Below are 19,236 nucleotides of genomic sequence, written 5' to 3' on the forward strand. Positions count from 1 at the left end.
TGCTCAACTGCCCCTCCATGGAGGCTTCCTTTTACACTCTTCTTTCACCTCATCTCCTTTGTCTCTCTTTTCCATAAAACCCTTTTCTTCTCTTTGGGATCTTAAATCCCCTCCCCACCTTTTCTGTCTTTTCCCAAGCCCCCCCCCCCCCATTGTTATTATTATTAATCCTTTTCTGCTTTTTCTCCTTCTTTTATAATTTTTTTTTCTTTTAATTAACATTCCCTTTCTTCTTTTTTCTTACTTAGTTGTTTTTATGTTTATGTGATGATGAATCTATGTTACAATAGTTTTATATATATTTTTCTAGGTTGTAGAGATACAATATCATATTTAATGAATAACGATGTGAGTTTTTACTTTTACTTTTTGTCGTTAAATCGTATATACTAGAATCGATGAATATATAAGTATAAGGGATGCGTGCATGTGTCAACGAAAGAGCTCTGTTATGTAGTTTCTACAAATTTGATTGGCTTACAAATGATTGTGTATCTCTACATAACTCATTCATGTAATCAAAACTGTTAAACAATTCTTGGCTTTTCAACTTAGCATTTAAAAAAATATTCTTAGCTTTCATCAAACTCTTGTATTACTTGTTCCGAAGCAACCTAGTTATCATCATACGTGAATTCGCACGCACGTATGAATCATTACATTTCTCTCTTTAACAGAGATATTTTCCAAGCTAGATATTTTTATTAACTCACACACATATTACAATTTACATAGTCAACTATAGCCTATGACACTTTGAGTTATTCATTTAACAAAAGACTTAAGTCTTTAAAAAAAAATTGATTAATAATTTTTGTTTAGCAGAAATGAAAATAAAGTTTAGATATATATAACTGGAAATTCGTAGTGCAGTTAAAATAGTTTACATTTACTTATATTAACAATCTACAATCTTTAGTTTTTCCCAAGTATCCAAACATTTATTGGATTGGGTTTACAAAGCCAAACTTTTGGGTCCAATGAAAGCCCATCTAGCGATAACTAAAAAGCATATGCTAATAATTGTTTTTTTTTTTATATAAAAAGTGTGAGAAACAGAGTGAGTTCGCTACGGAAAGTTATGATCTTCGTCACTCGCCTTCGACTGCGAGCCAGAGGAAATGGCTTCTTCTTCTCTATTAAACCCCTCTCTTTCTCATCTACCTCCGTAGTGGTACCTGATCATTTCGAAGCTCAAATACACAGCGAAGGAGAAGATGATGCGATAGAAGCTGAAGATCGTCGACGTAGCGTCACCGATAGAGCTTACTGGAGAAGACGTATACACAGTATCTGCGCCGTACATCAGAATCCAGACGAAGCTCTTCGGATTATAGACGGCCTCTGCCTTCGCGGTTATCGTCCTGATTCGCTTAACCTGAGCAGTGTGATCCACGCTCTTTGTGACGCCGGGAGATTCGACGAAGCTCACCGTCGGTGTCTCCTCTTCGTTGCTTCGGGTTTTATCCCAGATGAGAGAACCTGCAACGTCATCGTTGCGAGATTGCTAGACTCGGTATCTCCGGTGACTACGTTGGGAGTTATTCACCGTTTGATCGGTATTAAGAGGGAGTTCGTGCCATCGTTGACAAATTACAACCGTTTGATCAATCAGTTGTGTTTGATTCATAGGGTAATCGATGCGCATAATCTTGTATTCGATATGAGGAACAGGGGACATCTCCCAAATGTTGTCACTTACACCACTTTGATCGGTGGTTACTGTATGATTCGAGAACTTGAAGTTGCTCATAAAGTGCTCGACGAAATGCGTGCGTGTGGCATTAGGCCTAATTCTCTCACAATGAGTGTTCTTGTTGGTGGGTTTTTGAAAATGAGAGATATTGAAACAGGACGGAAGCTGATGAAGGAACTCTGGGAATACATGAAGAATGAGACGGATGTATCCATGAAATCAGCAGCCTTTGCAAATCTCGTAGATTCTATGTGCAGGGATGGGTATTTCAATGACATTTTTGAGATTGCAGAGAATATGCCACAATGTGAGTCCGTGAACGTTGAATTTGCTTACGGGCATATGATAGATTCCTTGTGTCGATACAGGAGAAATCATGGAGCTGCGAGGATTGTTTATATAATGAAGAGTAAAGGGTTAAAACCGAGAAGAACGTCATACAATGCTATAATTCATGGTTTGTGCAAGGATGGTGGTTCTATGAGGGCTTATCAGTTGCTAGAAGAGGGATCTGAATTTGGGTTTATTCCGTCTGAGTATACTTATAAGCTCCTAGTGGAGAGTCTATGCAAGGAACTTGATACGGGTAAAGCAAGGAATGTTCTAGAGCTGATGTTGAGGAAAGAAGGAATAGATAGAACTAGAATCTATAATATCTATCTACGAGCTCTCTGCGTGATGGATAATCCGAGTGAGATCCTGAACGTACTAGTCAGTATGCTTCAGGGAGATTGTAGGCCTGATGAGTATACACTCAACACAGTAATTAATGGATTTTGCAAGATGGGTAGGGTGGATGACGCCATGCAGGTTCTAGGAGATATGATGACAGGGAAGTTCTGTGCACCAGATGCTGTGACTTTAACTAGTGTTATGTGTGGCTTGCTCACTCAAGGAAGAGCAGAAGAAGCTCTGGACTTGTTGAATCAAGTTATGCCAGAGAACAAGATTAAGCCAGGTGTTGTTACATACAATGCTGTTATACGTGGTTTGTTTAAGCTCCATAAGGGAGATGAAGCTATGTGTGTGTTTGGTCAGCTGGAAAAAGCGAGTGTGACTGCAGATAGTACTACATATGCTATAATCATTGACGGATTGTTCGTAACTAGTCAGGTGGATATGGCGAAGAAGTTCTGGGATGATGTGATATGGCCATCAGGCAGACATGATGCGTTTGTGTATGCAGCATTTCTGAAAGGGCTTTGTCGGTCTGGTTATCTAAGTGATGCTTGCCATTTCCTATATGACCTGGCTGATTCGGGAGCAAGCCCTAATGTTGTGTGCTATAACACTGTGATTGATGAGTGTAGCAGAAGTGGGTTGAAGAGAGAAGCGTACCGGATTTTGGAGGAGATGAGGAAGAATGGTCAGGCTCCGGATGCTGTGACATGGCGGATAATCGATAAACTACATGATTCTACGCCTCTAACTCTGGAAGGAGATGGTTAATTTTAAACTATGCATCCTCGAAAGCAAACTTAATGTTTTGGTGCTCAAGCAAACTTGGCTTCTGATATCATGATCACTGAGTCACGTAAAAGGCTGACTGCTAATCTGAGAATTGAATTTACCAATGCTGTGTGAGAATAAAGAAGTGGCTTTGTTTGTTTCACTATCAGTTTTTATGCTGGCAAATTCAGAAGCTCAGTGAGACTCAGAAAGGTGGATTAATCAACAGAATTGAAGACAACACTTAAGAGCAAGGGAAGAAACATAAATAATTCTACAGCAACAGAGTGCAAAAGGTCCTCCAGACACATAGATCCAGACATCTACTTTTAAGATATACAAGAAAAGCATACAGACAGATAAAATCTATTATCTAAGATAGTGAAAACAGAGGATATCAACAAAATGCATGTGGAAATCATGGTTTAACTAGTTCCACCACTTTGCTGATGAGCCTGCGACTCCCAGAAGAGTCTGACAGTGGAATAGATAAGAGAGGGCTCAGCCATAGCGCCATTACCGTAGTCTCCGCAGGCCAGTCTCTTCTTGATAGGAGGAATAAGTGTGATTCCCAGTTCATCAAGCGACAACAGATGCCTTTCAGTGAAAGGATTGTTCCACATGAAAGTATTCATAGCTGGTGCGACAAACAGTGGTTTGCTATAGTCCCAAGCTCGTATAATGCAAGTCAAAAGATTATCACAGAGCCCACCAGCAATCTATAAAGGTAAGAAAAGAAAGATCGTATGAATCCACCATTACTGTTTCAACAATTCACACAATTGAAGCTAAGTAGTGGACTAGTAGGTTATAGATGTTTTGTTTTACCTTGCCTAAAGTGTTAGCAGACAAAGGAGCAATAACCAAAACATCAGCCCAACGTCTAAGCTCGATGTGAAGGACTGGATCACCGATCTTGCTCCAGCTTGACCATTCATCTTCATCAGTGTACAGAGTAACTTCTTGGGGGAGGGAAAGTTTATCGAGAAAATGCAGAGATGATTTGGAAACGACGGCTCTCACTTCTGCCCACTCGGTGAAACAGTGACAGAGATTGCCGAATTTGATAGCAGCAACACTTCCACTAGCAGCGAGTAACACACGAGGCTTCCTCGGTATGTCGTTCACTTCCATGTCTTCTCTGTCTCTTTTCCCATTCTCCATGGCGCTTTTACACCTTCAGAGATCCAGCAAGTAGCGAAAGTGGTTCGGCGAAGAACCCTAAACAAAAAAATGTGATCTGCTTTCGAAGAATATCAAAATGTTTTAGAGGGAAGAGAGAGAAGGGGATAATCATTTACTCATTACCCGCTGGTCAAATGGGCCGTTGACTCATTCCTTTTTAGGCCTTTGTCTCTTCTTCTGTATGGACTGGATATGATTTTATTTATTTTATTCTATACACTAATACACGAAAAATTCTTGGGTTCACCCCATCTCATTCACCCCCTCTAAGCTAACCAATCAAAATATAATAATGTGCCATGTCATTTTTTATTTAAAAAATAAATCAAAATTAAAATCATAAAATAAAACAAATTAAGGAAACAAATTCTGTAGAATTTTTATTTAGGAAATTTTATTTGGTTTGGGTTTATAAAATAATGGTTAGGGTTTAGATTTTATAAATAGATGAATTTATTTTTTGGTTTGGATTTATAAATAGTGGTTACGGTTTATATTTTCTAAATAAACAAAATTATATTTCGGTTTGGGTTGATAAAATAGTGGTTAGGGATTAGATTTTGTAATGAAACGAAATTATATTTTGGTTTGGGTTGACAAAATAGTGGTTAGGGTTTAGATTTTGTAATTAAACAAGTTTATATTTTGGTTTGGGTTCATAAATTAGTACTTTAGGGTTTAGATTTTATAAATAAACTAAATTATATTTAAGTTTAGGTTAATAATATAGTGGTTAGAATTTAAAGTTTGTAATTAATAAGATAAATTATTTTAATTTATTTAATTAGATGACATGGCTAATTTTGATTGGTTAGCTTAGAGGGGGTGAATAAGATAGGTTCACCCCTAGGGGTGAACCCAAGAATTATTCCTAATACACTACGATGCCACTGACTAGTGACTACTAAGTAGTGTGCGTGAACCATCACAAACTCGATTATCCTTTTTGGACGACTCGCTTATGCAAACCAAAACAGAGGATACTCGCTTATGCAAAACCAAAACAATCTTTTTTTTGGTCGGAAACCCAAACAATCTTTTTTTTGGTCGGAAACCAAAACGATCTATGTATCACAAAAACAGTTTTTGGACAACTCAATTATGTAAAACAAAAACATATCATATATCACAACAATCTATTTAAACGGTATTATCATAATATTAAATGCCTTACTATATCAAAAAATACAAATTAAATGATGAACTAATTGAAAATTTTATCTTTATCAGTTGCATGTATTTTTCCTTTTTAAGAATAAAATTGTTCTGTGTCATATTGAATCTATTTATGAAATCGTTAAAAGAAAACCGATTTAAACAGTGTAATCAAAATAATAACTAAACTAGATACTTTTTCAACTGTATTTTCTTTTTGAGCTTTACATTTTTTCTATGTGTCACGTATTCACGTTGAAATTATTGATGAAATCTATAAAAATATTTTTTTTTTCATTATAAATTTATTTCATAATGATGTGTATTTTACTTTTCAAATACTAATAACAAAATCAAATACTAATAACTCTACTTTTTTTAAAGAGAAAATTCATATCTTTCTTTTAGATATAAAATTTAATTAACCATTTAAGCAAGTAATGAGATGTTTGAAGATGCCAAAATTACTCTATTAACATAAAAGACATGCGCGAACGAAATTGTTATGGCCTTTTCTAAATGCTTATGATTATTTTTCTTTCAACAAAAACTCAATTATATATCGTCAAACTAGTAGAAGTACAAAACTTGAGGTTGAACACGCAGAGTTACAATTAATCCAAGTTTTGAAACACATAAAAAAGAAGTAAATGTGATTGCTAACTTTGTCAAAGTCAACATATCAAATGCCTTACCTCTAATAAGTTTCCGGGTGAATAGCTTTTGAGCCAGCAGTTAAATACTAACGACAGTACTAAGATTAGCAAATCACAAGCAAAGTAGAAGACGGATTGAAAAACCAAAGGGAGAGGAGAGGCATAAGAAAGAAACATCGCTAATTTACAGCCACGTCTTAATGTTTTTTGGTTAAAGACACACCGATGAAAACACCATTAACTAGTCTTTTGTTTTTGTCTCTGCAGACAACAAAACCTACAAAAAATTAAAATTCCTTATAGATTTTTTTTTTTTTAATTTATGATAATAAGATCCCAAACTCCTAAATAACTAGAAAGAAAACACTCCTCCTAATGCCAAACACCAAGGCTATTATGTCTAGGTTGATTTATTTATCATTATTCTTCAGAACAGTGCTTCTTGCATCGCCTCTGCTTCTGTCTGGATCTGGGTCTGGGTCTGGGTCTGTGCTTCCCCTTCATCTCTTTCTTGTCCCTGTTCCTGTTCTCCTTGAGTTTCAGCAGCTTCAATTTGAGATTCAGTGTGTGGTGCTGCAGTTTCCATTGGCTGTGGCTGCACATCATCCATGGCTTGTGGCTCAACCGTCTCCATCACTGTTAGTCCTTCCAGATCTTTTATGGCTTGCACAACTGCAGGATTGTCACTAGTAACTCCATCTTTCAAGACCTTCACGATTTCTTTTACTTTCTCTTGCTGAATCATTTAGAGACCAAAACCAAACGTAAGAAAGCAGAATGAGGAATTTTAAATCCAAAAACGAATCAAAAAAACAAACAACAAAAACGTTTAAGATCAACAAGACTTACAAAAACATCAAGCTTTTTCTTGAGTTCTCCAGAATCTTGTGTCCCAGTGGTGACTGATGTTGCAATCTAGGTTCATAAGCAGAAATAATGTTAGATATGTCAAATTTAAGATAGACACTAATGGTTAAATCAAGAAAGTCTTAAACTTTAAATCAAGTGAACACGTTACTACTTAATAAAGAATATACAGAGATCAAGACTACGTTACGACTTAGAAACCATAAAGCCAGATTAGTTCACACTAATTGATAAAATTATTACAATCTAAAGCGAGACATCACCGACCACTTGGTCTTTAATTATCCAAAAGACCAGATAAGGATAAGCCAAAAGGTGAGGGACACGAATATAATAAAAACGCACAGAGGATACTAGTCAGATATGGGATACTCGAAAACAGACGGTGCTCAAAAGCGGAAAGTGACATTGACTTAATTCCACAATGATTGCAACACAAGTATCAAGCTTTATCTTTCTATATTGACGGCGGAGCAGTGATCAAATCATACACAGTAACACTAACCTCGAAATTTGAAGATCATAAATACAGAATTGGGATTGTGAAAAAGTACCTTTCTGGGTCTACCAACGGGACGTCCTCGTCCTCTCTTAGGCTTCATAAGCCTACTGATGACACCACCAATCTTGGGTGGTCGTCCTCGTCCACGCTTCATCCCTGGCGCAACAGCCGCCCCAATTTCACCTCCTGCTGGAGCAACGGCAACGACGCTGCTAGGGTCAACAACTCTCCTAGGCCTTCCCCTGCGTCTAGCACCATTAGCAACATACGGATACACAGAAGCAGTAGCAGAGACGGACTTGGGTTTCCTCTGTCTCCCAGCAGCTCTACGACCGGGTGGTCTCCCTCTACGTTTCATGATTCCAGCCATAACCGAAGCCTGAACGATTGGTCCAGCAGAAGCAGCAGCTCCGTTCTTCCTTGGGCGACCAGGTCCTCTCTTAGCCGACTCAGTAACCGGAACCGGAGATGCTTCGGTCGGTCTCGGGACAGGTGATCCGGATTGCTGTTGTTGCCAGCTTGGCTGCCCGTTAGACTGACCACTGATGGCTTGCAGTGGTTGTGGTTGAGCTTCAGGTTTAGGTTTGGGAGGACGACCACGACCTCGTTTGAGAGGCTGAGAAGCAGAACCGGAAGCAGAGACAGCCCTGGGATCATAGCCGGAGTTGAGAATATCAGATCTGGGAACATCGAGACCTTGAGCGGCGGCAGCGGCAGCAACAGCAACACTCTCAGGAGGAGAAGAGGAAACAGCGAATTTGTAAGATTTCTTAACCATAGCAAGAACGCCACTGCTCTTCAAAGTCTTGAGATTGTGAGTCAACAAAGCAGGATGAGCAGAAGGGAGTAAACCGGTGTAGCATCTCTCGATGTATCTCGAAATTGCCATCTTGCTCGAACCGTCGGGTTCATTTAACGCCGCAAATCGCGAGCGCCATACTTAACAACAACAAACAAGAAAAAAAAAAAAAAAAAACCAAACAATCAGCAAAAAAAAAAAAAACTTAATTTGAGTTAAAGAAAGAGACTTTTAAAGATTACAACATACTTCAGAGTAAGGAGGGTGGTTGAGGGAAGGATGGGGAATCATCGGCGGTTGGGGATTTTGCGTTTGCGTTTGCGGCTGCGGTTGGAAGATATGGTTGTTTGGGTGATAAGGATTAGGTCCCAAAGGATTAATAGCAGCGGCGCCGCCGGAGCCAAAAGGGTTTGAGGCGGGAAAAGGAGGGAAAGGGGTGAACTGTGGAGGATGGTGATGAGAATCACAGGAAATGGAAAGAGATGGATCCATGGATTGATTTTTTTCTTTCTTTCAGCCAAAGAGCTAAGAAGAAGAAGATACACAGTTAAAAAAAAAAAAAAAAAAAAACAGAGGAAGGTGAGATTTAGATTTAGGGTTTTTTTTTTTTTTTTTTTTTTTTTTGCTCTGAGCTCTTTTGATATTTTTTGGTTTTTGGTTTTGTGAAAATAAAAAAATTGTGAGAGAAATAAATATAGTTAGGTTGGAGAGAGAAGGAGGCGGAGGAGTAGAGAGAGAGAGATTGCAAAATGACGAAAGAGATTACTATTAAATCTGGCCGTAGATTGTTTTTTATCAATGGTCCTGACGAGGATCGATGACGTGTCGTTTCGTTTTTGTTTTTTATTTCTTTTTTTACTTATTTTAAGTTTTGTGTTTCTTTACTTTGGTGTTTTTCTTTTTTGCCTCTTACAAAATTCCTAGATTTACGCTCCAAATGTAATAACATATTACCCAAAAATATAAAAATGGATCCCAATTTTTGTTTCGAAAGTCATATTTTCTAATCATATGAAATATGTATATATTCATCTTAAGAAATAAAGTAATACATCATATATAATTTCATTAAAAAGTACAAGACAATAACACATTTTAACATTGTAATGTATGTTAATTGCTTGCTTTCAATTAAATTTTATTAATTATAGTGAAACTATTTTTAATAATTATAAATTTAAAATGTAAAATAAAAAAGATTAGTCAAATAAAACTTTTTTTAATTATACAATTGCGCGTATCTACAATACAAATCAAATGTAATTAGCCAATATTAAATGTAACTTTGTTGTATTTGTCGTGTATCGTAAATAAGTTTGTTTCATTTAAATGATACTTTAAATATTTAGTAAATATTTAATTAACATTATTATTGTTTTGTCGTGTATCGCAGTTAAGATTAATTTATTAAAATGTGTAGTAAATATAATAATGTTGAATGATATGTATAAGAAAAATCAAATGTAGAAAAGTGTAATTAATTATTGTTAAATGAAAAATATAGTCTTGTCGTGTGCCGTAAATAGGTAAATACATTTAAATGATACTTTGTATATATATATTTAGTAAATATTTACTTAACATTATTATTGTCTTGTCGTGTATCGCAGACAAGGTTAATCTAGTTAAAACGTAATTAAATTATGAAATAGTGAATTATAATTGTGAGAACAATTAGATATGAAAATTATAATTAATATGTGTTAGATACTAATATTTATTATTTTGTCGTGTATCGCAAACAAGGTTAATCTATTTAAATAACATAAATTATATAATAAATGGTGAATTATGATTTTATATAGACATGAAAAATGTAATTAATAGGTGTTAGATACTAATTTTTATTTTCTTGGCGTGTATCGAAAACAAAGTTAATCTATTGAAACATAATAATTAAAACAATCATATCACATTTAGATACTAACTTTTATATTGTATTGTTGCAAACAAGATTAATCAATTGAAAGTTTGAGAACATTTAGATATGAAAACATAAAATTAATAGGTTTTAGATACTAACTTTTATTGTATTGTCGCAAACAAGGTTAATCTAATTAAATAATATAATAAAAATAATAAAAGTGAGTACAAAATTTAATATAAAATCTGTAATTAGCTAGTTTATAATGAGAAATTTATGTATTGTTGTGCATAGCAAACAAAAGTAATACGAACTGGTGCAATCTAAATTTAGAAAAATCAGAATTTGAAAAGAAACGCAATTAGTTAGGGTTAAATGCATTTTATTTTGTGTAATCGTGTATCATAATCAACAACGTATAATTTATTTAACCAATGTAACTAAAAATAAATAGAGACGATAGTTTTACGAAAATTTAATATTTGGATTAGAAATTGTTAAAAATGTCTCTGATGACAACAAAAAAAAATTTGTTAAAAATGCAGAGATTAGATGCTTCTCTCAACAAAGTCAAAAGTTACAAATTTTTTTTGGTAGCATATATTTGACATATCGTTCTTTTCCTTTTTATTGTAAGTTTTTCTTTTCTTTTCACGCAGTTAACGTTAAGCTCAATCATGCAATTAATGTTTTTTTTTTTTTGAAGTTTGGTTTTCCTAGCAAAAACAGTTTGTTGTAACTAACACTTTAGTACTGAGTAATTAACTGTCTAATTAACAGTTTATGTGTGAATTATGCCTTGATGTATAGGGAAATGAACTATCGAAAGAAACTAATGATATAAAAGCACTCTAGAGAGTCACCCAAACAATTGATGATCAAAGAAGCGAGGCCGAACAATAAGAAAACCTATACTTGAAGTGAGTCCACTCAGGGAGAAATTATGTGCGCTTTAATTTGTAAGAATAGTAAGTACTTACGAAAACAAACAAACGAAAAATGCTGCTTTAATTTAGTTAACTTCAACACAGAAGGGAACATAATTATATTCAAATAATGTGTTCAAATAACCTCATAGTACTATATAATTTTTTAATTGAGTGAATTAGGGGATAGGAAACCCCAACGACAGTAAGTTTCATAAGGATGTGAGGCTAATTAAACCGTAGAAAAAAATATTCATAGTGAAGTCAAACTCTCACTATATTGATTAGGTTTTCTTTTCCGGATTAATTATATATCTAATTAAGTCAAATACGGATTTTTTTTTAAATGATGTGATGATAGATAGATAGTAAGAAAAATAAGAGAAAACTAACTACACAAGTGACCAAATATGTTTTGGCCTATATCTTCTTGTGTATATTTCCCATGGGATTCGAATAGATTCAGATTTTAGTTATAAGATTTGACCACATATATAGGCAAGTTATGGATATTGAATGACATTGGCATCATCACTATTTATAAACTTAACGGAAACTTTAAGTTGAAGAAAGTAGAACTAGAAAAGAATCATAATTTTCAAAACATGCAAGGCAAAAAATCGCAGCCAGTATATTTTGATATCTTTTCTTCTTTTGTGCCAGTCTTCCTATAGAAATAGCTGTTTCTTTAACTGCCAAACTGATTGAGCAAATTACAATATTTTTGGTTATATTGTGGATTCAAAGCGGCAGTGAGCGAGGGAAAGATTTTACAATTTGAAAGATAGCAAATCTCAAGTAAAAACCAATTAATAAATGACCAACAGCTGCCAGGCAGCCCTATCTCATCCGTAGAGCCGTCCCTTCGTTATACGTCACGGTAACTCAAAATGGTCAACAAGAAACTTATCCATATATATGTTACTGACTATAGAATACGAATTTATAAATGAGTATATATATACAGTACGTACGTTCTTTTATGCATTTAGCTAGCACCAAAAAAAAAAAGAAAAAAGATATTTGGTCACGGCGGTACCATTCAAACTCCATATATCACCTGAGTTGTGTCGTTTTCATACAACAACAATTTATGTATGAAGATGATGCTCTTGTTTTTATAATATATGTGCGTGTGTCGTATGTGCGTGCGTGCGTGCGTGTGCTCTGGAATAGTTTCAAGCAATAGCCAAACAGAGAAACCAACAAAGTCCACCTGAGAAAACTCTTAATAAAGACGACCACCACTGAAGCCATATGTATGACTACGATATGAATTACTACGTGGACTATTTGACTATTTATATACCATGCACAGCTGAGTCTATAGAAGATGAGATTGTCCACAAAAATTTACGAGCTCTTTTTTAATTATATACTGTGTTTTCCTTACGACGGTAAAAAACTAGTTTCACGCCATATGACTTTAGCAGCATTTCAAACCACAAAACACATAAAGAAGCAAAGGGAGATAATCAGATAAAAATCCTATTACTCATGTCTAAAACGACTAAAACATTGTTTGTCGTATATATATTTTTTTCCACAAAAATTAGGGTAGATCTTCGACTGAATCCAAACTAATATATAACACGAATTTAGAAATTAACCAAGATATTTGATGTCATTTAAAGCATATATAAAACCCAAATGGAATCATAGTTGTCTTCTAGATTACAAAAACAGTTTATGAAAGCTTGTCAACTACAACAAAGCCAATTATTTCGCTAATCAATTAACTATGATTAGATCCTATAAATCTTGTTTTACATTTGATTTTGAAATAACATTTTGAGCATTGTATTGGTAAAGAGAGAGAACTACCAACTTACTATATAGTATGAGTTACAAAAATCACCACATACGTAAAGCTAATTAAGACGGTACTTTTGTTAAAAAATGGTCGCGTGAGTCAATTACCGCATATCTCTACATGTTAACGGGCCGAGTAATCAGCCCCTGGCCACAAGGTTTCACTTCACCTATGTAAATGAGATCTCATCATCTCAACATGAGATGGGCCTATCTATCTGTGTGCATAGTTAACAGATTTTCATGATCAATGTTTTGACACAATGAGTTGTCTTATGTTTTTTTTTTTTGTTGTTGTTGCTTATGTTGGGTCTTCTCAACTCACGACCAGAGACGTGCATTAGAAGAGTTACAGAGCAGACATTGGCTGTCATCTTACAATATTATCTCAATACAAAATCATTCTCTTCTTTATTATCAGCACATTTTGACCCCACCCCCCACCTCCAACTCCACCACCACCACCGTTTTTTCCTTTTCTTCTTATCAAACACGCTTTTTGAATTTTTATATGATTCAATCCTTATCAAAAATAGTTATACGATTCGTTAGCCTAATTTTTCCTAATTATTAGTTGTTGTTAATTATGAAAACGACGAGACACAGATATATATATATATATATATGTAGATCCATGTGAGTGAACTTAATTAAAAAGAAAAAGTAACGTAAAAATTGTCAAACATGCCCTTTAATTAAAAAAGGGGAGTAGCAACACACGCTTCACGTGCGGTGCACGTGCCAGAAAAAAACTCCCTTTCACCTTCTCTTCTTCTTCCTTCTTCCTTCTTCTTCTTCCTTCCGCATCCTTCGGACAAGAGAACCCAACCAAAGAGCAAAGGAAGAAAAAAATAAAAATAATAATAGTAATAATGGCGAGTCGAATTCGAAAGAGAGAAGCACGCCATACCTGAGAGATTCGTGCGTCGACGACTCGATTTACATTTTTATTTACTAATTATAATTTTTGTATTTAATTTAAGAAATTAACAAAAAAAAAAAGAGTGGTGGTGGAGGTGTTTCATGTTTGATGGGTGCTAGTCACAGCACCACCGTTCATAATAATAATAATAATAATAATAATAATCATCCTCATTCTCGGAATGCGTCTAACCATCTGACCAGCAACAACAGCAACAACAACAACAGCTCTCGCCACTGTGGTTCTACCAGTGATCGTGTATCTGTTAGCAGCTTACGGTCTCAGCTCACAACTATCTACAGAAATCACGAAGAAGAAGAAGAAGAAGACGACGAAGAGGAATCAGAGGAAGAAGCAAAGGAGCAAAGAGCTGAAGAAGAAGCAAAAAGTTTCGCCCTTGTTAGAGATTTTGATTTGTCTGGTTTGAAGTGCATTAGGGTTCCTCGAAGGAATTACATTCGTATGGATCCTCATAAAAAGGTTCGTTTATTTTTAATTGTGGAAACATTTTGGGTACTGCTCCTATGGATCTGTCGTTTCATTTCTCTGTTTGATTTCTCCAGATTCGAAAATTGGTTTTGGACCTCCTCATATGTTATGTTCTCCCCTTTTTTTTTGTTTGTGATTATGAGTTTCTGTTACGTTTCTCCAACTTCATTGGAAGGAACTGTAGCAAAATCATTGTCTCGTTACTGGGTTTTAGTTATTAGATTGAAAAGGGCAATTGCTTTTTGGGATTCCTATCCACTTTTCTTGGTGTTCATTTGCTTGGAAAGGGTGGAAAATGCAAGCTATCTATGATGGCTTCGATCTTTTTCATGATTTGACTTATGTTCTGTCAAATTGATCAATAGTCTTATGCTGTGAGAAAATGCTACATTGTGGATTCAGTTACTTCCTTAGTCTCGCTTCTGAATTGGCTTTTGATGCCCTTTGGTATGATCTTAATCTATGGCACCTTATAATGTGATCTGAAGGATTTGGAGAACTAGTAGAAATGCTACACTGTTGATTTTGTTTCTTCTTCATTATGAATTTCCTTTGCGTCGGTTTTGAATTATTATTTGATTCCCTATAGTCTCATTCTGAATCTGTGGTACCTTATATATGTCTAGAAGATGATCTGTATGAGAACTAGGTGATAATCCCCAATCTAAATTCTGAATAGGTGTTTTATGATGTCACATTTGTACAATCGCAGGTTGCACTGGAGACTGAGTTCTTTACAGAATATGGTGAAGCCAGTCGATACCAAATCCAAGAAGTTATAGGGAAAGGAAGTTACGGGGTAGTGGCATCTGCAATCGACACACATACAGGCGAAAAGGTTGCCATTAAGAAAATTAATGATGTTTTTGAGCATGTCTCTGATGCAACGCGAATTCTAAGAGAGATCAAGCTTCTCAGATTGCTCCGGCATCCTGATATAGTGGAGATAAAACACGTAATGCTTCCTCCCTCTCGCCGTGAATTCAGAGACATTTATGTTGTTTTTGAGTTGATGGAATCAGATCTTCACCAAGTTATCAAGGCGAATGATGATCTTACACCTGAGCATTACCAGTTTTTTCTCTACCAGCTTCTTCGTGGTCTCAAGTTTATACACACAGGCAAGTGCCTTGGCACGAGAAATTCGTGTTTTCATTGTTCCCTTTTGTCCATTACTGCTTTTCAACTCAACCTGAAGGAAATTTTATCCCTTTGTTGCAGCTAATGTGTTTCATCGTGATTTGAAGCCTAAAAATATTCTAGCCAACTCTGATTGCAAGTTGAAGATTTGCGACTTTGGGCTTGCTCGAGTGTCATTTAATGATGCACCTTCGGCTATATTCTGGACAGTATGTTACAGACTGAAACCATAAGTTTTTTTTTTCTTTATATTCTCTAATGCATTAACTGTTGTGAATAAAATGGCTTTACTTCTTTGCAGGACTATGTCGCTACAAGATGGTACCGTGCACCAGAACTTTGTGGCTCTTTCTTCTCCAAAGTAAAACTCAATTCTCCTTTTCTTGCAAATGTTGTATGTAGTTCATATTATGACATCACAATCTTCGGTTAAAGGGATTTCCTTTCGTTTCTGCAGTATACTCCTGCCATTGATATATGGAGCATAGGGTGCATATTTGCCGAAATGCTCACTGGGAAGCCATTGTTTCCTGGGAAGAATGTGGTGCACCAATTGGATATTATGACTGATTTGCTCGGTACTCCTCCTCCTGAAGCCATTTCAAGGGTAAGTTGGTAGAGTTCATCTATTTCTGTTTGCCACAATTTGTTTGCTAGAGTTCTTTGATGTCTTATGCCATATGAGTTAAAAGTTTTATAAATCATGACTATTTGTTTACTAGTACTGTAACTGTAGTACCTTCTAGCCACAATTTTTTTGCCAAGTAGTTTAGGCTAGCTAGCTTGGGTTGAATTCATATTAATTGGTAGGAAAGCTCATGTAAGTATGGCCCACAGATATATGAGGATACTAGTGTTATAACGTTACTGTACTTCTGTTTCCTGTAATGATGATCAGCGTTTTTTGATGTTGTAGATTCGTAATGAAAAGGCGAGGAGGTACCTGGGAAATATGAGAAGAAAACCGCCAGTTCCATTTACTCACAAATTTCCTCATGTAGACCCGTTGGCCCTTCGCTTACTGCACCGTCTTCTTGCATTTGATCCCAAAGACCGTCCCACAGCTGAAGAGGTAAAGCTCCTGTATTGTACTTTTTTTTCTAGCATTTCCACTTCAAAGTTTCAGAGCTGTTTCAACCCCTCGCAGAAAAGGAAACTTTATATATACATGTCTGTATGTGTGCGCGTGTATACAGGCACTGGCAGATCCTTATTTCTATGGTCTGGCAAACGTGGATCGGGAACCATCTACTCAACCGATTCCAAAACTCGTGTTTGAGTTTGAAAGAAGGAAGATAACGAAAGAAGATGTGAGAGAATTGATCTATAGAGAGGTACACTAATCTCTTATTGTTTTTGCTTCATTAAACTTGTTTGGATTGGTTATGCTCTGAACAATGGCAAAATGTATCTTCCTTTTTTTTGCACGTATCCATTGGTTAATAGTAATCCTTACAAAACTTGAAATGAAACAATGCAGATATTAGAGTATCATCCTCAGATGCTGCAAGAATATCTTCGAGGTGGAGAACAAACCAGCTTCATGTACCCAAGGTATATAAAATTTAGAATCTGTATTCGAAATTTACTACAAATTATGAGAAGTAAGGTAAAGATTTTGTAATCTTTGAAAATGCAGTGGTGTTGATCGGTTTAAGAGACAATTTGCACATCTTGAGGAAAATTACGGTACAGGCGAGAGAAGCTCGCCTCTTCAACGCCAACACGCTTCCTTGCCTAGGTATACAATATCGTTTGTTGGTTTGGACGTAAAACTGATTTAAGAGTCATCAGATTTCCCCGTTCTTTTAAAGTTTGCATCTCATGCCGTTGTGTTGTGTTGGAACCTTTTCTGTTTCAGAGAGAGAGTCCCTGCTCCTAAGAAAGAGAATGGATCACATAATCATGATATCGAGAACAGATCCACAGCTTCTTTAGCCACGACCCTCGATAGCCCTCCAACGTCACAAAACGAGGGCTCAGACTATAGGAATGGGACGAGCCAAACGGGTTACAGCGCTCGCAGCTTGCTAAAAAGTGCCAGCATCAGTGCATCGAAATGCATTGGCGTGAAACAAAGAAACAACTCCGAGGTACAAACCAAGAAGCATTACAGAGATATATAGAATAGTACAAGTTTGTATCATTTGTTCTTCACATTCTTGTTTTTTGTTTTGTTTACAGCATGGGGAATCGAACAATGATACGGTTGATGCTTTGTCTCAAAAGGTGGCGGCTCTCCATACTTGATTCAGATATCGGGGAGAGTGAAACTTGTTGCTAACAGTAGGCGGCTGATTCGACAATTCTTATACACCTCTCTCTCACAGAGAAGAAGAATTGGTATGATCTTGATAGATACTGAGAGACATGAGATATGAACAAAACAAGTTAACCTTGATTGGTCTTCAATTCGAGTTGTATGAAAAAAATGGTAGAAGAATTGTGGAAGTACCCACCAGATGTTAACCCTTGGATATGTGTCTTACAAAGTATTTGCCCATTAAAACACATAATCTTGACCCATATATGCCTAAAGCTTAAGCCTAAACTATATACATATAATATAAGTGAGTATGCTGATCACTTCATCCTCAAATGATATAGAATCACTTGAGAGTTACAGTTGAATTTTTTCTTTTTGGTCGTCCCAATTTGCTTTTTCTTTGCTCTCTTTTGGTTTACTAATCGCCTTTAGAGCCGGTGAAAATACTGTTACGAGCTGTACATATATCATTACTAAGTTTAAAATTAGTCCACAATATACAATCAGAGATGTTATCAAAAATTTAGTTTTTCCTTTTACTCGCTGTAGTCTATATCCAAAGCGACTGAATTTGAACACAGTCAGTGAGTAGTAGGTATTGTCGCTTTTGTAATGGCATTCCCAAAAAAAGGGTTTTGTAATGTTTTATAGTTCAAGCAGCTTTAACACTACTACTACTACTACTGTTACTCTACCAAAAAAAAAAAAAACAATTCGCGTGCCTGACGTTACCTTTTTAACATGGAGCTCCACATAATTCTTTCCTTTTTCCTTTTTACTATCCAACATTAGTATTTTCGTTGGTGGGATTCCTTTTTCTTTTTAACATGGAAGTTAGTGTAAAGTTTAATAAAAAGAAATGATAAAACAGCCAAATCTAAACACAATAAAACTATTTTTTTATAACAGTTTGCATCATTCTTTTGGTTTTCATAATGTTTAATTTGGGAATATTTAATTGCATTTTTTGGGTGAAAAAATATAATTTGATCGATTATACATATCCTGCTAGTTTGATCGATTATACATATCACATTTACTTACAGAGGGATGTGAAAAAAATAAAATCTCAATGTTAGATTTGATTGACATTTGAAAAAAAAAAAAACTCATATACCAAATGTAGTGGAGCATGTCAGTATGATAAGTACAAGGGACTATTAAACTAAACGAATCCTTCCAAAAACTCTTTTATGTATTCGAAATTATAAACAAAACAAAATAAAAACAAGTGAACCTGTCGATCAGACGCCATTGTGGTTTTCAAGTTTCAATGCCAAGAATAATCGTCCCGTGATTCAACTTATTTCAGGTTTTACTAATTTGACTCTTTATTAAAATACAAAATTCATAAACTAATTTGCTAGCACAGCATGGTTTCTATTATTTTCATCTTACACATTGAACAATACTTTAAAAGCATAAGAAAAATGTTTATTTTAACCTTGGGTTTACAATAACGTTTATTTTTAACCCTAAGTTTACAAAAATGTTTGATGAAATTTATT

The 19,236-nt window shown here is 35.5% G+C and overlaps 4 protein-coding genes across 4 annotated transcripts; 2 read left to right on the forward strand and 2 right to left on the reverse strand.

The window, feature by feature from the left end:
- The first annotated feature begins 1,081 nt into the window (after positions 1–1,081).
- LOC17892009 (pentatricopeptide repeat-containing protein At3g18020) lies at positions 1,082–3,237 on the forward strand. Its single transcript, XM_006299421.2, has one exon. The coding sequence runs from the start codon at positions 1,082–1,084 to the stop codon at positions 3,143–3,145; it is 2,064 nt and encodes a 687-aa protein (XP_006299483.1). The 3' UTR covers positions 3,146–3,237.
- Positions 3,238–3,389: 152 nt separating this feature from the next.
- Positions 3,390–4,506, reverse strand: LOC17891032 (phosphopantothenoylcysteine decarboxylase). Its single transcript, XM_006298488.2, has 2 exons — positions 3,974–4,506; positions 3,390–3,864 (listed from the first exon to the last, which is right to left on the reverse strand). Exons 1-2 carry the CDS (start codon positions 4,307–4,309, stop codon positions 3,571–3,573), a joined length of 630 nt encoding a protein of 209 aa, XP_006298550.1. The 5' UTR covers positions 4,310–4,506; the 3' UTR covers positions 3,390–3,570.
- Positions 4,507–6,304: 1,798 nt separating this feature from the next.
- On the reverse strand, positions 6,305–8,878 carry LOC17892385 (protein transport protein SEC31). The gene is made up of 4 exons (XM_023786049.1): positions 8,555–8,878; positions 7,563–8,449; positions 6,991–7,056; positions 6,305–6,877 (listed from the first exon to the last, which is right to left on the reverse strand). Exons 1-4 carry the CDS (start codon positions 8,799–8,801, stop codon positions 6,569–6,571), a joined length of 1,509 nt encoding a protein of 502 aa, XP_023641817.1. The 5' UTR covers positions 8,802–8,878; the 3' UTR covers positions 6,305–6,568.
- Positions 8,879–13,719: 4,841 nt separating this feature from the next.
- On the forward strand, positions 13,720–17,990 carry LOC17893145 (mitogen-activated protein kinase 9). The gene is made up of 11 exons (XM_006297140.2): positions 13,720–14,313; positions 15,035–15,443; positions 15,544–15,671; positions 15,764–15,823; positions 15,920–16,069; positions 16,379–16,534; positions 16,659–16,796; positions 16,943–17,016; positions 17,102–17,203; positions 17,324–17,555; positions 17,647–17,990. The coding sequence occupies exons 1-11, from the start codon at positions 13,942–13,944 to the stop codon at positions 17,710–17,712; spliced, it is 1,887 nt and encodes a 628-aa protein (XP_006297202.1). The 5' UTR covers positions 13,720–13,941; the 3' UTR covers positions 17,713–17,990.
- The last annotated feature ends 1,246 nt before the right edge of the window (positions 17,991–19,236 follow it).

Source organism: Capsella rubella, unplaced genomic scaffold (assembly GCF_000375325.1).
Source record: "Capsella rubella cultivar Monte Gargano unplaced genomic scaffold, Caprub1_0 scaffold_3, whole genome shotgun sequence".
NCBI classification, from domain to species: domain Eukaryota; kingdom Viridiplantae; phylum Streptophyta; class Magnoliopsida; order Brassicales; family Brassicaceae; genus Capsella; species Capsella rubella.